Source organism: Sylvia atricapilla, chromosome 1 (assembly GCF_009819655.1).
Source record: "Sylvia atricapilla isolate bSylAtr1 chromosome 1, bSylAtr1.pri, whole genome shotgun sequence".
Lineage (NCBI taxonomy): Eukaryota > Metazoa > Chordata > Aves > Passeriformes > Sylviidae > Sylvia > Sylvia atricapilla.
Window position 1 is genome coordinate 32380042 of NC_089140.1, and position 21786 is coordinate 32401827.

The 21786-nt window shown below is 39.4% G+C and overlaps 1 protein-coding gene across 1 annotated transcript; it reads left to right on the plus strand.

Moving 5' to 3' along the window:
- The first annotated feature begins 1926 nt into the window (after positions 1-1926).
- Positions 1927-10086, plus strand: FAM221A (family with sequence similarity 221 member A). Its single transcript, XM_066325324.1, has 7 exons — positions 1927-2001; positions 3558-3731; positions 4206-4396; positions 6425-6631; positions 7439-7549; positions 8182-8270; positions 9992-10086. The coding sequence occupies exons 1-7, from the start codon at positions 1946-1948 to the stop codon at positions 10052-10054; spliced, it is 891 nt and encodes a 296-aa protein (XP_066181421.1). The 5' UTR covers positions 1927-1945; the 3' UTR covers positions 10055-10086.
- The last annotated feature ends 11700 nt before the right edge of the window (positions 10087-21786 follow it).

Here is a 21786-nt window from a genome sequence, read left to right on the forward strand (position 1 = left end):
AGGTAGCTCAGAGATCTTCAGTTTTGTGCAGTTCCTGTGGAGCAGTGTGTTCCTCAGTATGTTCAAACTCTGTCTGCAGAGCTTCTAGTCCTGTTTTCAAGGTCCCCTTTCCCCCATCTGTTTCTTTTTTGAAGTTTTGGTCACAGGAGGAATTTTCCCTGACTTTTCCCTGACAATCCTGGCTTTTTTTGGTGTGATTTTATTTTCTTCCAGTAGCTTACTTGAAGATGTATTGACTGCAGTGGGGACATGCAGTCCCCCACTATCTTTCCTGCCTTTGAGGGTGACCTGTTCATGTTCAGATCTCAGTGTGTCAGAACGTGTCGTGTTGCAGTGCTATCTGCTCGGCTGAAATTTCTTATACATGTGGCATAGCCACAGGACAAATGCCCAAACCATATGCCCTGTCACCTTATTTGGATACTGCTGGGAACCTGAGAGTGTCCCTGTTGTTTCTTCTCCCTCTGAGGGATGTTTTGGCAAAACATTGCCACGGTCCTTGTGACATTCCTCTTCACCTTCTGCTGCATTGCTGGTGGCTTGCCCAGTTCAAAACTATGTGGAGATTTCCCTGAATTGCTGTGTATATACATATATATATGGTATGGTATTGAAAAAGCCTTTCCTCTTGGATCTCAGTTTGACAGTCTGAGGGCTCATAGCTTATGCCAGCAGGCAAAGCACAATTTAAATACCTATTTCCTAAAGCTCAGATAAGGAAAATGTACCATATTTTTTCTTCACATATTTGGTCACTTTGTGGCTGGTTTGTTTGTATCAAGGAGAAGCAGTTAATTTACACAGATACATTAATAGTGCAGTATCAGAAATAGCAACCTGTGGTGGATTCACTAAAAACACACTGTGTGAGCGTGTCTATCCCGAGGGACACAAGGAGTGACTGCCTTCCTAGAGTGTGCACACCCCACGCGTTCTGTCCTTGATACTGTGCCCCTCAAGATTTGAATCAAACTCTCCAATTTTTTTTTTTTTTTTTTTTTGTTAATCAGTAGCCATAGCTGGACAGTTATGATTGAGCAATTGCATTGTGAACGTTGTATGCTCGGCTAAGTTTTTTGTTTTAAGGAAAAGAGAAGACAATTGCAAGATGAATGGAGTGTCTGGATGAGAGCCACGGGTGAAGCCAGCAGAACTGAGCAGTAACTGGGGGAAAGGTAATTCCAGCTGTGGGCGATCGCGACCACTTACTCAGAACAGGCTCCAGACTCAAATGGGCAGAACCTGCCTGTGTCCTAATTAGCATGACAACTGAGAGGTATGACTAGCAGATAGGGGGCTGAATTATAATTAGTACAAAAGTTATGCAATTTGTAGCCCAGGAATGCCGGTGCCTTTGTTAAAATGTAATAAATAGCGTAAAGATTTGCTGACCCAGCCTTTGGTGCGTCACCGCCTAGCTCCGCGCTTTGCGCAAACCAGAAGAAAACAAAGCAGCACCTGGCCCCGCTGCGGGCCCGGTGACGAGCGGCCGGGCCGACACCGCAGCCGGGCCGACACCGCAGCCGGGCCGACACCGCAGCCGGGCCGGGCCGACACCGCAGCCGTGCCGGGCCGACACCGCAGCCGGGCCGGGCCGGGCCGGGCCGACACCGCAGCCGGGCCGAGCAGACACCGCAGCCGGGCCGACACCGCAGCCGGGCCGGGCCGACACCGCAGCCGGGCCGGGCCGACTGTGCCCGCGGGCGCCGCACTCGCTCCCGCACCCGCACCTTGCTCAGCGGCCGCTGCGGAGCGTGCCGGGCGAGCCGCCCGCCTGCCCCGCCTGTCCCCTGCCTTCCCCCGCCTGTCCCCTGCTGTCCCTCGCCTGTCCCCTGCCTTCCCCCGCCTGTCCCCCGCTTTTCCTCCGCCGGCCGCCCGCCTTTGCCCCGCCTGCCGCCCGCTCTCGGTGCGCGGCCCTGCCCGTCCCCAGCGCCCTGCGGCGGGCATGGAGCGGCTGCAGGTGGACGCGCAGGCCCTGGAGGAGTACGCGGAATACCGGCGGTGAGGGCACAGCGGCGGCGCGCTGGGGTCGCTGCGGCGGGGGACGGGCGTTTCCAGGCGGGTCGCGTCCCCCGCAGCCGGCCCGCGGGCCGGGATCCCTCCGGGAGGGATGCTCGCCTCCGGGCCTCCCGAATCGGCTGCTTCGGGGCGTGCGGCGGCTCCGCCGAGCCACACGCACCGCCCGCCGTTCGGTGTCGCAGCCGGAGGTGCCGTGGCTGGTGTGCCCTGCTGAGGACGCGTTGCACACCTTGGCTGTCAGCAGTGAAGTCACGCATCGTCCCTCGCATCCAGGCGCGCCGGCAGCGTGAGATGTGCTGCGGGAGCCATCTGGTCTATCAGCGGCATCCCTGCCCACGGCAGGGGCGCTGGAATTGGGTGGTCTTTAAGGTCCCGTCCAATCCAAGCCATTATTTGATAGTCTGCCAGTCGCACTGCTCTTTCAGAACACACGGACTTCTGTGCGTCGTGAATTCAAAGTTTTGTGTTGTATAAATCCCCCACACCGCTGCGTGTCTTTGCTAATCTTGTCGGCGGTCCTCTCAAAAGGCTGAACAAAAATAAACACAGTCGTGCTGAGATGAGATCTTAATTTAGTTTAGGAAAACCTTGAGTAAAACACGAGGGGAAGGCGCAGTGCTATTTCTTACATAAGATGTGCAGTGATTCACTGGGTGTTGGCTGGGCTGACATGCAAATGATAGCGTTGTGTTGGCACATTATTCTGTACCGTGCTGCCAGTGCACAAATCCACAGAGTATTTGACGAAGAATCACTCGTTCAGCATGTTTATCATAGCCAATGTAAAATAACTGAAATATCACAGGCATTAATTAAATCACTTTCAGCACAGGTAAGCGCTGCAGTTAAGTCTCTGTTGCATTTTACATACTTTATTTATTGTCCTTAGTTGTTTCCATAAATGCAGAATTTGGATGCTGCTCCAGAGTTGCAGCTATTCAGTTACCTTGAATTTGAACATGGTGATAGCTTACACAAACGGGCCTGTCTGAATTGAGGGATACAGCTCCCACCAGCTGCAGAAACTAGCACAGTCTTCTTGAAAATCAGAAAACAACTTGGATTTGTTGTTTGTTACTTTGATGGCAGCGGGGTTACCTGCTTGCAGCTGGATACTCAGACTAGACTAAGATTAATCTCCTGATACAATCTTGCAGTACAGCTGGGTGTAGATGGGTGAAATGACTTGCCAGAGGGCAGTCAGAAAGTCTGAGGCAGAGCTGGCTGGTTACATGACCCTTGATGCTCATTGCCTTTTTTTTTTTTTCCCCCAGAAGAATCCCTGATAGTTTGCTGTATTAATTTTTTCCCTTTTCTCTTAGAGCCGATTTTCAGTCCATTAGAGCAAATTTTTTTATAGATCATTATTCAAAAATTATTCTCTAAAAATCAGCTAGAGTTCTCTTAAATTATTAGAAGAGTAATATGAAATACAAGGTTTTCTTTTTTTACATTTACAGAAAAAGTTCTATTATTTGAAAAAAAAATACTTTTATTGTCTTCATTTTCTAATGGATTTTTTTATGCCATGCATACAGAATTGTAGGTGATGATGATGGAGGAAAGCTCTTTACTCCTGAGGAATATGAGCAGTACAAAAGAAAAGTATTACCAGCTCGTCTACAGAACAGGTTGTATGTGAGCTGGAGATCACCAACTGGTATGGACTGTAAGCTCGTGGGACCAGAGACACTGTGCTTCTGCACTCACCGGTGGGTAGCTTCCCTTCTTTTATGCTTTAGTATTCTTGAAAATCAGGAAGGTGTGAAATATTCCCAGACACATTACAGCAGCACATAGGCAAGTTTATTTAATGTGTAAGGGTTGAGAAAAAAAGGTTTTAAATAGTAAGAACTGTTTGTAAATGCAAGTGTCAATATATTTTTGAGACAAAAATTATTTTGTAGTCTCAATAAATTCAGCTGCAAGGCATGAGTTAACATGGATCAGATTGATTCTGGTAGTGCTCTCAAAATGAAACAGAAGGATATGTGGTATTTATGTAATGAATAGATGTAAAACCACCTGCTATTATGCAGGTTCAATTGTTTAATTGAAAACTAACAATTAAGAGTAAATAGTACAATTAAAGCTACTTCGAAATAAAACTTGTGCAGTAAATGGTAAGCCTTTCAGGTAGTTTGCTACTAACGAAGTAATAAAAGTCACTACTTTTCCTGTTTTAGGTATAAACAACACAAAACAGACTATGAGGTGCTTCCCAAAGAGCGCCCTATCCGTGTGCCTTGCAGAGTGAAAGGCTGCCCGTGCCAGTCCTACCAGTTTGTGCCCCTGAACGGCACCCAGCCCACCCGCTGCCGCTGCAAACACTTCCCCGACCAGCACAGCGCAGCCCCTGGCTTTCCCTGTAACTCCTGTAAGTTACTCCTGCTGGGCTTCCAGCATTCTTTGCCAGGAAACTCAACAGGAACAGCGTGTGAGGGATCTGTGTAGTGCCCAGGGTATTTGGTGTGTGCTGCTCTTGTCACTAGTGTGTATTTTCGTCCTTGAGGAAGGGTGAGAAGTGGGAAAGAAGGCATCACCTTTTGCACAGGAGGGTTTAGAACAACATCCTTAGTTTCCCCAGGTCCTGCAAAGGAGTTTAAATCTCTCAGATTGGTGCTTATGGAGACAGATGCCTGAAGATGGACAATGTGAAAGCACCCTCTTTGCAGTTTGTCACTTCCAGCTGCATGCACGTGCCTTTTCTACCTGAACTTGGCAGTTTGAGAAAGAGAAGTGTTGATCTCCATTCCTTTATTGCCTACTTGACTATAACATTAATGTATTTCTATATCTTTTCTCAATTCAGCAGGAAGAAGTACTCTGTTCCCAAGTAATTCTATTGCTAGCACTCTAACAAAGCACTTCATGACTAGAGATTGTGGGTCCAGAAATACAAATGGGAATGAAGTTTCAGCAAGATCTTAGAGAAGGGATTAAGAGGAAGCTTTTTGCTACAGTTGTTTGAGGTTAATGTTATGAAACATCAGCAATTATTAACCACAGGAAATAAATAATGCATAAAGATGATTGAAACCTCAAATTATATAAGAGAAAGATTTTTTTTTTCAGGATTTTTGTGCTGTTACTAAATTTCATGGAATGTCTCTATTTTGTACAGAAAAACTGTTAACAGCTTTTGCTGGTTGAGAATCATATCCCATGGAATAAACCATAAAATATCTATATGACAACCTTTCAAGAATTTGCACTGAGTAATGTGAAAATCTTAGATGTGCAGCTGCATAATTCAGACTGAATCCATAGAACATAGTGGTTTCAATATTAGTATATATAATGCCTTTTGCTTAATGTTTCTCAAAAATACCGGACACTTCTGAGGGCTTCACAGATTTCTCAGTGAAGTACCAAGAATTGCTTCCATTTTGGACTTGTTTTGTTTTAATGTAATGGTATAAGTCTTGTCCAGTGTTGATAAATCTAACGTGACGGATAAGTCATAACTGAAAAACTTAACTGCTTGTTGCTCTGTATATATTGCATATACTGTATTATATGTCCAAACATAGAATTCTGTTACTGAAGAGCACCCAAAATAATATGAAAAAATCTTTAACATTTTCAAGAATGTGATCAACATATTACAAAAGACGTATAGAAATCTTTCATGGGGCTCCATAAAATGAACTGTGAGCTGGAAGCAGAGTAATTTGTATAATTAAACATTTGCAACATCACTTCTTCAGTTTCTTGGTCACATCATTGCTCCAGAAGGGCTTTGATGACAGTTTTAGATGTAGCTAGGGCAGACAGGTCACTTTACTCTGTTTTTGAATGTCACATAACATTTGTATAACTATTTCAATTACATCCTGTGGCTGTGTAAGCTTAAAAAACAGCTGAAGATCAGTCTAATGATACTCCTGGGTAGAACCCATTTTGTTGCTTCCACAGTCTTTATTTGCTACTGAGAAAAGTTTGCTAATTTTAAAAGACATTTAAATTGTGATTTGTGTAATAAATTGAGATGTGAAGCTTCTTAGACCTGCAACATTGATATAGCCGTGCTATACACCTTTGAAGGGAATGCTGCCAAAATTATGGTAGGTTGTCAGCTTTACCCAGTGTAAGAACTTCTTTTCTTTTTATTTGTTGCAAGTGGATGGAGAAGCGTGTTGCTAATGTCAATGAACACAAGTTGCAACACAGGAAATGCAATTAGATGTCAGAAAAGAAATTTCTGATGCAGCATTGTTCCAGACTGCTCAGAGAGGTGGAATCTCCATCCTCAGAGGTACTTGAAACTTGGCTCAGTGATATCCTGTGGCTGGATGGCACCATGATCTAATCCCAGGAGTCATCCTTTCTCTTTTATACAGCCTTTCCATACAGCTGGATGCTTAAATCCCACCACCATCTCGCTCACTTATTTGTTTCTTAGGTTCCAAGTGTTCAGGCTTTCACAGCCCCTTTACCTGTGCATGTGGTCAGCCAGCATATGCTCACGAAACAGTTGTGGAAACAAAAGAGGAGCGCTTAGCCCAAGGAAAGCCCGTGGGGCAGGATGTTCCTTACGCTGCCATGGGAGGACTGACTGGTTTTAGTTCTCTAGCAGAAGGCTACATGAGGCTTGATGACAGTGGAATAGGTATGTGCAGCTCACCTGATGAAATTTTAGTTTTCCTTCTAAGTTTTGAAAAGTATTAAATCAAAATAAAGTTTCCAAGTTTGATGGCAAATTGGATGATGCAGTAGAACTGCAGGAATACTGTTCCTTTCCAGCTGGTGTTGAGGGTTCAAACTGTCCTACTCCCTGTAGTGAGTTGATAAAAAGCTATTTTCCAGCAGTTCTGGTGTTCAGCCTGGTTGCTTCTGCTTGAAATGCAGCCTATTCTTTAGAGAGAACCTGTAACTAATAATACTTCCTGTAACCTAATACTTCCATGTTCTATTTATGTTGGTCCTTTAGCCTACTACTGCCCAGATATTTCTTGGTTTATATATTTACAGCATTTTTGTTTCCAAACTCAGAGGTTAATAATAGCTGTTCAGCATTAAAAAAGAGGTAATTGGTAGACCTTTTTAACAGATATGTTAGTTTGTCTTGATATTTTTTCTGCTCTGTGATTTTGTGTCATTTAATAACACGTTTTGTCCTGAAATACTGTTTAATCTATTATTGACACATACCCATTATTTATTTTCTAAATTCTGATCTGTGCTCCTGGATTCATCTGAAGTTTAGAAGCTAAAACTTTACTGTAGTAATTGAAGAAACAAAGCTTTTCAATCCTTTTGAAGCCATCCTTGTACTGCTTTTGCCAACTCCAGTTTATGGGGTCTGCGCTGAGAGTTGTAGATATTGATCTGTAACCTTGTTTTGACCCCAGCACAGGTATTAGGACTGTATCTCCTGGAGTTAATTATTGCTTTCATTCAACTTATTTTCTGGTAGGTGCTCCTTCTGCTGAACTTTTAGAAGCCCCCATTACTAGCATGGATCATCCATTTCTAAAAGCATTTCAGGGACCTTCGAGTTCCGCTCAAACCGTGCCACAAATAGCAGGTGATTTATAAGTAGGATAATACTGTTATATAAAAAGAATTTTATATAAAATTGATTTTATTAATTAATTGAAGGATGCTCAGGGCATTAAAATGAATATTGAAGCTTTATTATGTGATAAGTTAGTACAACATTTGTGTACTTCAGATGCTTAGAATAACTTAATGCTTGCCATTTTTGCTCTTGACATATCTTTTACCTTAAATTGGTTTTTTTCTTAGTGTTTGTTATCTTTCCCATCAATGGTGTCACGTATTTGATCCGTTTTTAAAATTCTTAATTCCTCTTAGAAACTCATCATATCTGAATGGGTTGTACATATTCAGCACAATCCTGTGAAACTGCCTTCTGCCAGTAGAATATGGATCACTTACACTTATTTTATGTCCCTTATTTAGTACAACAATTTAACAATTAATGTAACTGTTAAACTCCTTTAAGACAATTTATGGTATGTGCAAGCCTGGACTAAAATGTTTCTCTTTCATCCCAAATGCTGGGTTTTGTACTTGTCTATAAAGGTGAGCTCCCATTTTAAATGGGTTTTGCCAAATGTAAAACATAACTAATGGAATAGAAAGTATCATTAATAAAAAAGGGGGCTTGGTTTTTGTTTATGTTTTGTTTTTCAGGTAGTTCAAGTGCCACAGGGCAAGTTTCTTATGGAAAACAATCAGAAGCTGATGACATGGCTTACTTTGAAAAACGTTATCAAGAACGGGCAAGTTACTACATTTATTGCTTAATTTAAATACACTTTCAGAAGAGGATGTCTAAAACCCATACATGTATGATTTAAGTGGCATATAAATGCATTATAATTCCTTCTCAATTCCTGAGAAAGCTAGCTTCTTAACATTACATTTATAATACAGTTATGAGCTACTACAGGATTTCAAAGTCAGTCATGTATGGGATGACATTTACCTTAACCAGGCAGATTTTAATTCAGGAAACACTCTTTTACAGAAAACCAAAACCTTTTACTATGTGACAAAATTAAACAACAGTGCAGAGTTACAGAAACTCCCCTGTGACATTATGTGTTTGCTACCTCACTTCTAAAATTTTGCAATTTTTTTTTTTTTTTTAATGACTGTCAGTGTAATTTTGGCTAAATTTGGACTGTCTGTCTTAGATGATCTGTATCACTCACTTAGAGGCCCCTCCTCCACCACACTGACTATCTTTAATTTAAATGTCCTGTGGTATAGGATATTCACATGTTTAAATACCTATTCTTTCCTCACATTACCACTGTAGATCCACCATCTCAGCTGAAGTATGTCTCAACTCTTTATAAATTCTTTTGAAAGGCAATGTTGCATCATTAACTTTTAAAATCTAAACTGTTTTGCTATTTGCTTGCTGGCTTGCAACAAGGTGTTTGTTAAGGAGAAAGCTGTTCTAGCTTTGTGAAATTCAATATAATTTTCTTTGTTTTGTAAATCATCACAAAATATAGACAGAAGTTACAAATATTGCATTGGTCAATAGAAACATCAGATTCAAAATTCTCCATTTCTTCCCCCCCCCCCCCCCCCCCCCCCCAAGATTTTATTTTCTTTGCAAATGTAGTTGGGATTTTAGATAAAATCCTCAAGCCTCCAAAGGGGGGAAAAGTGTTTTAAAATGCATTTTTGTGTAGACCAACAACATTTGCTTAGCAGTAAATTCATTTGTAGACATCCCAATGAGGTCTTGTTTCCTTTGGATATTATTTGATGATGGGAAAAAACATGTTAATTCTTTTTTTTTTTCTTGCATTTTAATAGCAACATGTGTGTTAGATGGGATGCTAAAGTCTCTGCATCCCTTTTTTATAATTGCTTTAAATATGATTTCATTCACTATTGTAACAGTACTTGAGAAAAATTGTAGCTTCTAAAACCAACAGATATATTTGTTTGGATTAATAGTCTTACTACAAAATGACAGAGTGAAATGTGTGTTTTGATAAATTTTACCACGCTGCAAGACCCTGTTGTGCAGAAAAATCTTATAGGAGGAAGTCATGGCTTGTGGGTCAGCGGGGAGACTCTGAGATGAAGGTCCAGCACCATTCCTGTGTGGTTTTATGTATGCTGATTCCTCTAACCATGTCTGTTAGACATCTGCAATAAAACTGCTCCACCTTTCATTGACATAGAGATAAACCCGTGAGCATTCCTGAGGCACACTGGCCTTGAGGGGTACTTAAATACCTAGATTACCATTATCAGAGATAAGGCAGCCTGGTTTCAACAGGGGAGGAGCTGCAGGCCATGGAAGTGCTCCTTTGTCTTGTGGTGCAAAGGTGAGCAGTTGCTAGTGCTAGGCTGGGATAATAATGTTGTGTACCTTTCTCCCCGGTAATTTTGTGACTGGATGTAGAAATTTAGCCTTGTCAGCCGATTTGCAAATCAGTGTTTCAACCACTGCTGGTGTCTTTTTTTGTTACAGCTGAAAATGGAGAAAGCTGCTAAACGGAAAGAGAGGAATCCAGTGCCATCAAAGAAGCCATGAGATTAATAAATAAATATTTATTGTTTGGCACATTGTTCATGATTGCATTGAGTATTTTTCTCCATGCCTATCTGCATACTTGTATTTATTAATTTATTTATTCCGTTGTTTTGTCCCTTTGCTGAAATTAATTTTTAATTATCTCATTGTAATAAAATTGGTTTTTGAACCAATGGGTTTCTAATCTCCATAACTGTTACACAGATATTTTTTGAGAATGGAGAACCATATTTAGAGAGTTGCAGATCTGAGGGTTTAAGATCTGAGCAAATAACCTTGTATTTAAATATTAGGTTGTAGGAGGAAAAAGGAAAGATATATCTTATTCTTAGACCTTTGTGATACATTTTCTTTATTTGTAGAGTCCTTTAAACTCATCTTGGTTATGGATTTTATGTGGTGAGATTTGTTCTGTTAATATTGACATTTTAATATTTTCTTTAAATCTTTTTCCCCTTTCTGTTGATTTCATTGCCTTGACATAAAATTCAAACATACCCTTCTTCCCTCACACCTCTGTAGGCTCTGTTCTAGCCACCATATAAATATTTTTTATAAAGTATTACATTCTGTACACTTGCAAACCCATTTCCACGCTTATGTGCTACTTGATGGGGTCTTGCTTGTATACTTTATCCCAGATTTCTCTGGTGGTACTGTTCTCCCAATTCTCTTTGTCTGCTACTGTCTATAAAAATTATTTCACTGAATTTCTGGAAACCTTAAGTGGAAATGGATACGTTATGTATAGCATGTGAAGCAATAATCGCATGCTCTTTGGTACCAACTTATTTATCCAAGAGATTCATCATGTCTAATCCAACACAGACGGAATCACCTCAGGGAGATGTGCTTTTGTGTTCTTTGTCCGTATTTTTATTAAAGGTAGTGGACAGGAAAATATAAAATTTAGTGAATGTGTGACGGTTTAATTCTGCAAAGCAGCACGGCAAGAACTTGGTACACAATAACCAGCAGAGAGTGCGGCTTAGGAGGCAAAAGCAGAGCCTGAGTTAACTGATTCTGCTTTGAGAACAGAGAGGTCTAAGTCAGTTCTTAAAAATACCTGGAGATGTCTCTTGGACTGGAGGCTTTATAGGAGGTGTGCGTATTCTGAGACTTTACAGCAAGAATTGGGAGAAGCCTATAAAGCTTTGCATTGGAGATAATTCCTCCATGTGCCTGATGGGCAAAGGAGAAGAGGTGAGTTTGAAGGCATTTACTGCAGGGTAACTTGGTTTTTGTTCAGATATCACCTGTGGTTGAAGGGTCAGTTTTCAGAGAGCCTTTTACCTTTAACTCTGACCTATAATGCCATTACTACAGATGCCAATCAGAGAGGCTAATGTTACTTTAATTTAAATGCATGATACAGCAAAGCGTCTAACTAATGTTTTAAAAGTACCTTCACTGGTACATTCTACAGGTATATGCTGCCTTAGCCTAATAAATGAAAGTGCTAATTTGAGCTCCCTCTTCTGGCCCTGGCAAGCAATCCATTCTACACAACCTCTGCTTGGTCTTGAAAATAAATGGGCTTTTCACAATGTAATCACAAGAAACAAACAAATAACATTCATAAAGAAAAGTAAAGAAAATACAGAAAGAAAATATTTCCATTTTTCAAAGAGATTATTGCAAGCTTAATAGTGGAAGTTTACTCTAGTTTCCTACTTATCCCTGTTACTATATCCATGAGAGAATGCAGTTCTGGAAATCTCTGTGTGTGTGTTGAACAAGTGAGCTTTCTCACAGCAAAATATCGTTAAAGAGGTTATAATAGTTAAAAACCCTTTTATTTTGTGTTCCTTTTGATACTGAGAGCATACCTTTTAGGAAATAATGTGTTGTTTTACGTTTTGAGATGACAGTATTTGTCTGTTTTAAATGTTAGCTCTGCCAAATTCAGTCCTACTGAACTGTACTTTATTTATTAAAGTAATTTCAAAAATATTCAGTGCTTTAACTTATTTACTGTTCACTCTAGAGTTATTAAAAAGTTACTACATTTATTTAGTGTTATTTCTTTCTAGTTGTAAAACAGGTTCGATCATAAAAATATCAATGGCATTAAATACTGCTTGGGAGTTCCAACTACTTTTCACTCATGTTGATGATGTCCAAGCAAAAGAAACTTGCTTTCTTTAATAGGAGGCATGGTTTTGACTTATTATTATTTGCATACTACTTTTTTTTTCTGGAACTTTATTGGTACCAATACATAAAAACCAGGTACAATATATCTCATAACATTGCTGGCTGTGAAAACTGGACGCTGATGTGTATCTGAAATGAAATTTGAATTTATCCTAAAAACCCAATAATTGTTTTGCAGGATCAATATTACAACCTCCAATTCTATTGAAAACTTTCTTTATACATCTGTTAGAAAAGAATTTTTTTTTTTTTTTAATTATAAAAGAAGAGAGCAAACGCCAGTACCTGTGCCATTAGCACTGCTTGTTAAATGAAGAGCTCGGTTTTGCTGATGGTTTCTTTTCCTGAGATCAGCCATGAACTCTGAACAAAATATCATGGGACAGATATGTTACTAATTCATCTGTGTGATTTATTGGGTGGGCATATAGCTGTCGTTCAGCTGGAAGCATTAACTGTTTCTGACCCTAATCCAAGGAATCAGGCACAGGGAAAAGGATTTGTTCTCATGCACATGAGCACGCTAAGCTGTTAAAGCCTAATTGCATAGGCCCTGGGCAGTGCTTAAGCATGTCTTATTTTGAAAGTAGCTGGCTTTCCAATCAGTATTTTGCCAATATTATAACATTCCTAGAGTGTAGTTTTGGTCATCCTGTGGAAAATTGGATGTTCCTTGGCTGTTATGATAGTGGGCACTGGTCAGTGATTCTGAGCGGAGTGCAAGGAGCTCCTCCCTTTTCTGTGTGTTTCTGATACTAAATATAAACCACGTGTGTCTGTCTCAGGTTCTGGAGTGAGGGGAAAGCCATGTGTGAATTCACTTGTCAGTGTCTTTGCAGCATGTTGGGCATATTCAATGACTGGCAGGTCTCATGACTGTACATCCCCGAGCCTCTCTAGAGGCAGTTTATTGCCATGTGGCCTAAGAAAGGAGATAGTTTTCCAAGTAGTGATATTATTTGTTCTTTGCACAAATATAATTGAAAGAAAAACAACAACAACAAACGTTTTCCAGTCTAAAAGACCTCTCATAGGTGTACCTGTTATGGGGTGTGGTTTTTTGTAACTAAATATATCATTTTTGTCTAGAAGCCTACTCTTGCTTTGGAGCCTTTAGCATCTCTCTTCTAGAAGAAGGAATAGAAGGAATAATTACTTGCTTTACACTTGTTTTAGCTCTGATTTTACATTCACTGTATCCATGCTGTCTGGCATGGCTGGACACTGATCCCATGAGCTCCTTCAGTTACTTCCCTAGGGAAAGTGTCAGGCTGAGCCATAACCTGTCACCTTTGGGATGCTGTGTCACAAACAGAATGGGAGCCTCACATGAAGTTTAGTAGTTGAGTCATGCAGTGGAGAAAGGAGCCCCTTGCTTTCTCTTGACTCTCCTCTCCTAGAGAGGAGTCTAGGTGTGGCTGGATCCAATCTTAGCCCCAGACTTAGTCAACAGCTAATGTTTAGAGGATTATCCAAGTTTAAGTGAACCTTTGTACAACTTTGTCCTGGAGAATGAAGGATGGCAAACCAGATACGTTTATATAAAATATTTAATTTATTATGATAATGATTAGACTTAAATATCTTAATCAGAATTATTTACTCCACAGGCAGAAGCTGTAACTATTAGTACAGTCTACATCTCTGTTTTTGAGCAATATTGAAGCAATTATGGGAAAGCTAGCAACACCGATGAATAACTAGGGATTGATGTTACTGACTCCTACCAAAGACTGTAGGCAAATCTCTTTTGCTCAGCCTTGAGGAATAACCTTGAGGGGAGTTGCACCCCCAACCCAAGGGAGGATCTCCACACACACTCCAAGAAGGGGGATGTCAGAAGACCCTGCCATTGGGACTGCTCAGTCAGATGTCTCCAGGCCAGCTGTGTCAGTTCAGCAGCTTCAGGTAAGTTATCAGTAACATCACTTTTCCATTCTTTTATGAGGCACCAGGCCGGTTACATCTTCACCTCACTTTCAGGATGTTTAATTTTGGAGCTGATGAGTCAGTCTGCTTTCAGCATTATTCAACACCAAAAGCAGCACAGATAGCTTTGCAAATAGGGCGTTGTTCAAGTTGTTTTACCCCATTCTAGGCAGAGTATCCTGTTACACACCAGCTGAGCTCATTCGAAACTATTTGATTCTAACTGAGGTGTTTAATCTTGTCCTCCCTCTCCCAGTAAGTTTTTGTATAAGTGAGAACAAAAGATAGCATTTAATTTTGGAAAAAGAAAAATAATCTATTTCAGATTTCAGAATTTCAAGTACTCTTGTTCCCCTTCAAACTGCAGTTATTCTTTTCTGTAATGTCAAAAAGGATTGTTCATCAAATGAATACGTGATGCTGGAGAATCTGTTGCACAAATAAGTTTGCACCCATGCTTTCTTGAATATTTGGTAGGCCAAAAAATAAATAAATGAAGGGCTAAAATGTTTGCTGTTGACTGAATAATACTGTAGGAAGCAGTTGGAGTTGTGATGGGAGTGTATTTCCTGCCCTAAACCCATCAGTTTTTATGTAGATGGGCAGGAAGATGTTGGAAAAGGGGAGTGAGAAAAAGTAAAAATACCCAAACAATGAATAGTTTTCTTTAATGTGAGGGTTGCAGCATGGAGAGGGGAAAATCCAGAGGAATACCACAATTTGTCTTTTCTCTTGATCTGCTGCCTGACTGGTGTGTGTATATTGGTGTGTGTAGCTTTGAGCCAACTGGAGGAGGCAGTGCTGCTTGTCCCCAGTAGGAATTCAGGGAGATGGACCAAACTTTACTCATTCCCTTTATGGAATAACTTTTTCTAATAAATTGTTTTTACATTTAATAATCATAGGTAGTTCTCCTTTAGGTTCTTATTCTGGCATTGAAACTCAGTCAGAGTGTTTTATTTAATACTTTAAGGTACAGAGTGTAGGAGTATGCTTCTAAGGTTATCAAAATATTCAGTTGCACAGGCATTTTCTTTCCAGCTCTGAACTCTGTGTCTTTTCCTTTGAGCTATGGGTAAAAATTGTCTACCAAAAGCCATGTTTCTGGAATTGACCTTGTTACACAATGGTTCAGATACGAAGTTTTAAGTGGAGGAACCATGCTTCTCTGAGCCAACCCAAACCCCAAGTCTGCCATGTAAAGAGGAATGAGGGGTATGCCAGAACAGCTGTTGCCTTTGATTAAGGAGAGAAAGAGAATGGATACCAGATACAAGCTAACGTTTGTGATGAAGGATTGAAAAGTAAGAACTGCATACCGCTAGCTGGCAATTAAAGTGTTAAAAATGTTCATTGCAAACTATTTCTCTGAGGTACATTACCTGTCCTGATCCGATTCATTAATTCTTGGAAGAAAATGAGAGCAGCCTTGCAAATGCACCTGAAATTATAAAGACTGAAAGCTTAAGGTGGGGCATTACTTGTCTCAACAGCAGTGCAACTGTTTTGATGTAACTTTTGGCTGTAATAAGCCATCAAGCACCTATGAAAAATGACAGCTAATAACTTATATACTCTCTCCACACTTCAAATGTCAGGAGATGTAATGACTTCTTGAAAACAAGTTGTGCGTTGACTGAAGCTTGTCCTCGGACTAATGTAGTTTTTGACAAACCTGGTTTTGGTAAGGTAAGTAGTTTGTGTATGTGTGGAGTATGTTTTTTACCTGGATGTAAAAGCTTTAATTATATGCAACCACTTTTCAAGGTACTTGCTAGATCTTTGAATGTGTTGTGGGCTATAGTGTCTTAAGTTCTCTTTAAGAACTGCTGGTTCTCCTACAGAAAATGCTTATTTTCTATGAACACGTCTTGATGCACTTCATACTTCAGTAAAATTATGGAAACACTGTTTTGGGTTTTTTAACACTCAGGAAGTACTACAAGAAGGTAATATACAGAATGCTGAATTCTTTTTCTTCATCCACTATACATTATGGGCTTTCTTTAACAAGACAGCAATGCTTTTTTAAGAGAAGTGGTTCTGTGTTCCTCTCAAGAAGTGAAAATTATCTTTTAAAAACCCACAATGTTGAATGTGCTGGACAAAGTACTCTTGAGAAGACAACAAGGACATATTTAGTAGCAGTTCTATGACAAGCATAAAAAGGATGATGGTAACTTTTGGTTTAGTACGTGAACTACTGCTGGTTTTGCCTATTGCGAACTAAACCAAAATTAAAAGATGTGTCTGAACTTTTTGTATATGTAGGTAAATGACTTTCTACATTCTTCTTGGAAAAGGAAGAAAATAAAACCTGAACATTTATTTTGTGACTGGCCTGTTCCTTTGTTCTTTTGTATTAAGATGTCACTGTCAATAAAGCGTTCCAGCAACGTATTAAGAGAAAAGCCATGTGAGGCTCCTGTGTAATGTGTTGGTTCTTTTCTAGTCACAAAAATTTCTTTGATCTATTGTTCTTAGATTAGAGGATTATGTTCTTGAAGCATTAGCATACAATTTTATGAGAGATAAGGTATCAAATGCATTACTTTTTTCCCCCCATAATTCTATTGAGATAATTACAGGAAACTGTAGAAATAAGATCTGTATTCCATTCCATAAATATTTGTTTGAGTTATATTTTCGTAATGGCATTCTTGATAGGTTGGTGAGGGTTTTTTTTTTTTGTTTTGTTTTGTTTGGTTGGTTGGTTTTTGGGTTTTTTGTTTGGTTGGTTTTTTGCTAGTTTCCTTAATTTCCAAATTAATGGTGGCTGATTTTCTGTCTGGTACAGCAAGAGAGCAACAGTGAATAGACAGTACTGTTTTATGGAAGTTTTAAACTGTGTATCAGTTCTACATACAAAATTAAAGTAGTAAATGAATCTTTCTCTTTTTGAAACCTGCTACATGAATGCATTTTAAAATTGAATAATGTGGGACACACATTCAAGTGACCTCTATTTTTAAGAAATTGTGATGAAAAGACTGGCAAACATGACGCAATTGCAAAGTGCTGTTTTTATCCCTTGACAAAGAGATTAACGAGCAATAGTTAATGTTGGTAAGAAATGTAATTTAATTTCAAAACTTCTGCCTGATGAAAATGGTAGGCTTTGTGTGACACGTTACCACTGATAGAAATGACCTGAAAGAGCTGCTAATCAGCAGTAGGAGACTGATACAGAGGGCTAGCTGTTCCTATTTAAAATGGTGATGTCCAGACAGGCTGTTTGGCATGGGAACATTAGATTACATTGCTGGTCAGGAAGAAAGTCTTCTGTATTTCTTCTTAATTGTAGCCTTAAGAGAAAAAAGTTGCCAGCAGAGATCTATTCTGTACCTTTTGTGGCTAAGCTTTCAGACAGATGCCAGCGTAAGAGATTTCTCTCAGTTCCTTCCTCTGAATGGCATCTGCCCTTACTTTGGAAGATTCTGGCCTCTTCAGTATGCTTATATTTTAGTAGTTGTTGGTTACACATTTCTGTAGGAGGTTTGCATAATCTCCACTGATTTGTATATTATCTTATTAAGCACTGTCAGGTGACTGTGGGAAATCTTGAATTCTGAATAGACCAAACACTTTTAAAATTCCACCAAACCTGCAGTGCCCAAATGCTGATGAAAACTACAGGCTCTGGGCACTGCAGATGCCAGCTGGTCTGAACTTAAACATGTGTGGCCAGGTGAGTAACAAATTTTAAAGCATTTAAATGATAGGACATGTAACAGATGCTTGCAAATACCAGCACAGTGCTCCCTAGAGAAGTTGTCTTTTTAAATGAAAGCAGCAGGCTAGGAAGGACTGTCTGATCTGTTGCCGTGAATATATTCTAGAAATTAAATAGTTTTGTCAAAAATGGTTCAGGTTGTGCTGGGGAAGAGATTTTTAGAGTATGATTTGCCTCAGGTCTATTTGTGTCCGACCCAAGTTCTTTCTCCTGCCGAGGAAACAAAGTATCTCTGCTTCTTCCTCTTATGAAGGGAAAAAAAAAAACCAACCTCTCTTGGTCACAGAACCTGCAATGAATTCACTTGCACATGTGAGCTGCTTGAATGTCTGGGTGCTGTGTAAACTTTTGGTCAAAGGAGAGAACAGCAGGTGGGAGTAGGAAATCTCTTGCCCCTGGCCAGCCCTGAAACCTATAGAAAACAGTTCATTAGTGGTGTTGCTGGTTGGAGAGCTTGCTCTTCTTCATATAATTTCCAGAGAGACATTGTTCTTATGTATCTTAATGCAAGATTTTGAAAAGAAGGAATGGGTAGCAGCTTGTAGGTAGAGGGGAAGATACCAAAAAGCTTTGTTGAAAGTGAATGTTGCAGGACATTAGGCGTCTAAGCAGATTTTGCAGTGATGCTTGTTTTAACATCTGTGTTATTTCCACAGGCTTGTCCTCGAGGTTTTTTGTAGCTATCCCCTCTTTATTTACCTCTATTAAAAACTCCCTGAACACAAATACGGATTGCAAAAGCATCATTGCCTACCAGGACAGACATATTATGGTTTAGTTGTGTGGGACTGTAACAATGTGTGCTTATACGAAATAAAGCCAGCTATCACAGTTTGAAGCAAGCTGTTAGGGGATAACAGTTTCTCTGCAACTTGTAATTACATTGACAAGAGGTGCTGCTAAGTTGGCAGATACAGCTGTTGTCAGAAATCTTTTTAAAGAGACTCGTCCTGCAGTTGCTAGGATTGCCTTGGCAACAGGCTGCTGAGGAAAAGGCTTGTGGGTGGGAAAAAACAGTACTTGGCATTCAGAAAGTTGAGATGGTGTAAGGAGTATAATGTTCTCCAAAAAAACTTGTTTAGGATTTGCTCATGTTCCATAATATGAGCTTTTGGAACATGTTAATGAATCACCTGAGGGCACAGCCTTCCACATACCAGCAGAGTATCCAATTCTGGTTTTAAATCAGATCATTTAGGCAAGTGTGTGCTATTAACAAATACTAATATGAAACGAGGTGCTCTTCAAAATAGTCTAAATTTATAGTGAAATGCCTCATACTGAATTATTTTGATACTGTGATCTGCCCTGTTTTTTTAGTTACAGTTGTGAATCTGATTCTTTTAAAAAGGAAGAGGGCTTTTTGTTTTTTCTTGGCACACAGCATTAAGATACTTTTATGTACAAAGCTGCCCTGACTGGCCTGAGCAGCGAGCAGCCAGCAGATTCCCTGTTCCATTTCTGTGTGTTTTGCACATCACAGGCATTTTTGGGGTAGCGTGCCTGAGAAGTAAACAAGCCAGGATGTAACCAAGGCCATGCAGGTGAGGATGGAGTTGAAGTGGGGTGCAGTGGAGCTTTCTTTGGTAGGTGTAGTATCGTCACAGTACTCACAGATGGATTGCTTCACATCACTGTATTGTTACAGGAACAACTTTTAGGGTAGAGATCCCAAACACCCACTGTGACATGCTTTGGCTTATCTAGTAGATGGGAGATTTGAGCTACAATGGACCTTGACTTTCCCAGGTCTTTTATTACAAGTGTGTATTGTAAGATAAAAATGTATTGTAAGATGGATTTTGGATGGAAAAAAATTTGGGTTAGTGACTGGGAAAACACAATGAGTTTTCTGTAAATTTTTTTTTTTCTTTTTCCCCTACATAGGGGGAAAACCAGACTTCTGTGTGTTTGGCTAAAATTTCCTAAGCATCACAGAATCATAGCAGTTCTGGAATTTTAGAGTATTTCCTTAACTACTGCCTTATAAAAAGGATGCTTTTGTTTCTTCCTGGCATTATCTGAGAAGCACAGTACTTACTAATAGTTAATTAGTAATAGTTACTGAGTACTTATAATAGTTACTGAGTACTTAGTTAGTGATATGGTTAAAAAGGATGTGAATGGTTTTAATTGTGATAAACAGCAGAAATATGAAGGGATTTTGTGATGTTATGTTTGCATGAATTCAGAAAAAATGTTGTACAAACAACAGATATGAAAGGAAAATCTGCTGCTGTGGAAATCGCTTTGACACCTCCAAACCTGAACTTGCACACAGCTGTTTCTTTTTCTTGCAGAATAAAATTAGTCATAACCAGCTTTTCTACTTGCTTAACTTTTCCTAGAACATCTCTGTTTCTACATAAACCAGGCTGTCATTGCGTGGCTCCTCCATCCACTGAAGATACAATGTTTGTGCACTTCTATGCAAATTAAATTTTCACAGAACACAGCTAAGAAAAAAAATATTTGAATGTAAGGAAATCTAGCATATATTTTGATGATTTTTTAAATAAAGCTTTTTTGTACAAGTTTAATTACTATTTTTTGTTGAATGCAAGCAAATCACTTTGAAAGGAAAGGTTGTGGATGTTCTCTTAAGTGAGAAAATATTTGCTCACTGCTAAAAACACTGTGGTATGCAATGATTTATTTGAGAAGTGTGGTGGTGTTGGTGGGTTTGAGGGGTACTTTAAAAAAGTGCCATCATAAGACTATGGGTGCACATCTGAAAATATAGAATTGTTTAAATCCTTCAATTTTTTTGGTTTTGTTTGTTTGTTGGAATTCTTGGTTTGTTGTTTTTTTTTTATTATTATTATCATATAAATTAATCTGAAAGGTTAACAACATTTAAAGACTGTTTCAATACCTGAAGAAGACTTTATATAAACATCTCTGTGGAATGAGAGCAAGAGTTTTTAAATCTAAGTTGCCCCTTGAGGGATATTGCTTGATGTGATGTTTGGGTGGGTGTGGGTGGTTTGTTTATTTTGGGGAGGGGAGTTTGGTTGTTGCTGTGGTTTTTTTTTTGGTGTGTTTTTTTGTTTTGTGGTAGGTTTTTTTATTATTTTTGTGCTAAGAATATTTTTTTTCTTTTTTTCTTTTTTCTTAAGAATATTCCTTGTAGGAAGGTCAGGCTGGCTGTACATAGAGTGAGTTTTGCTGCACTGCTTTGAGATGTGGCCGTGATGTGGGTGAAGAGTTTAATGAGACCCTGGACTTGATGTCCCTGAACTAATGGGTAGGAATTTTCAGCTGGAGAAGAAAAAATTCCACGTTTTCTGGAGACTTGCTAGCAAATGGGGAGTAGTTGGAGAAATGCACTACTGAAACGAGAACAATGAAATTAACCATTAACCTTTACAAAGCTATTAAAGAAAATAAAATTATTTTCATTGGTTTGTATGCCTGTCTTGGCATTTTTTTAGTATTTTGAGGAGGGCCAGCTCTGTGTGTGTTTATCTATAGTTTTCAAAAGTCTAAACTGTGACCTCTGTGTTAGTAGCACTGGCTGGCTGGTTGTGACTCCTGATGTCTCTTTCCCCGGCTTTGTTGAAACATTGCTCCAAAAATGATAAATAATTCATAGAGGAGGAAGCATCTGAGAAAGCTGCAAAAAGCTTTGAACAAACCCTACATACTTATATTAAAATAAAAGCGAGAAGTTTGGCTGCTGGGCTGAAAGGATCGAAAAAACCTAGGTATGTTTTTTAAATCTAAAATAGGACTATTAATCATTGTCTTGCTTATCTCTTGAAGCCATGCCTGCTTTTTTTTTTTTGTTTCACAGAAGTTTTATGTTCTTAATTTTCTAAGAAAAATGTAGTGTTATGTGTATGGAGAGGGAAGTATTTCCCAAAAGCGTGGCTGAAACCTGATTTTTTTGGTAGCTTGTTTTGCCATTTGC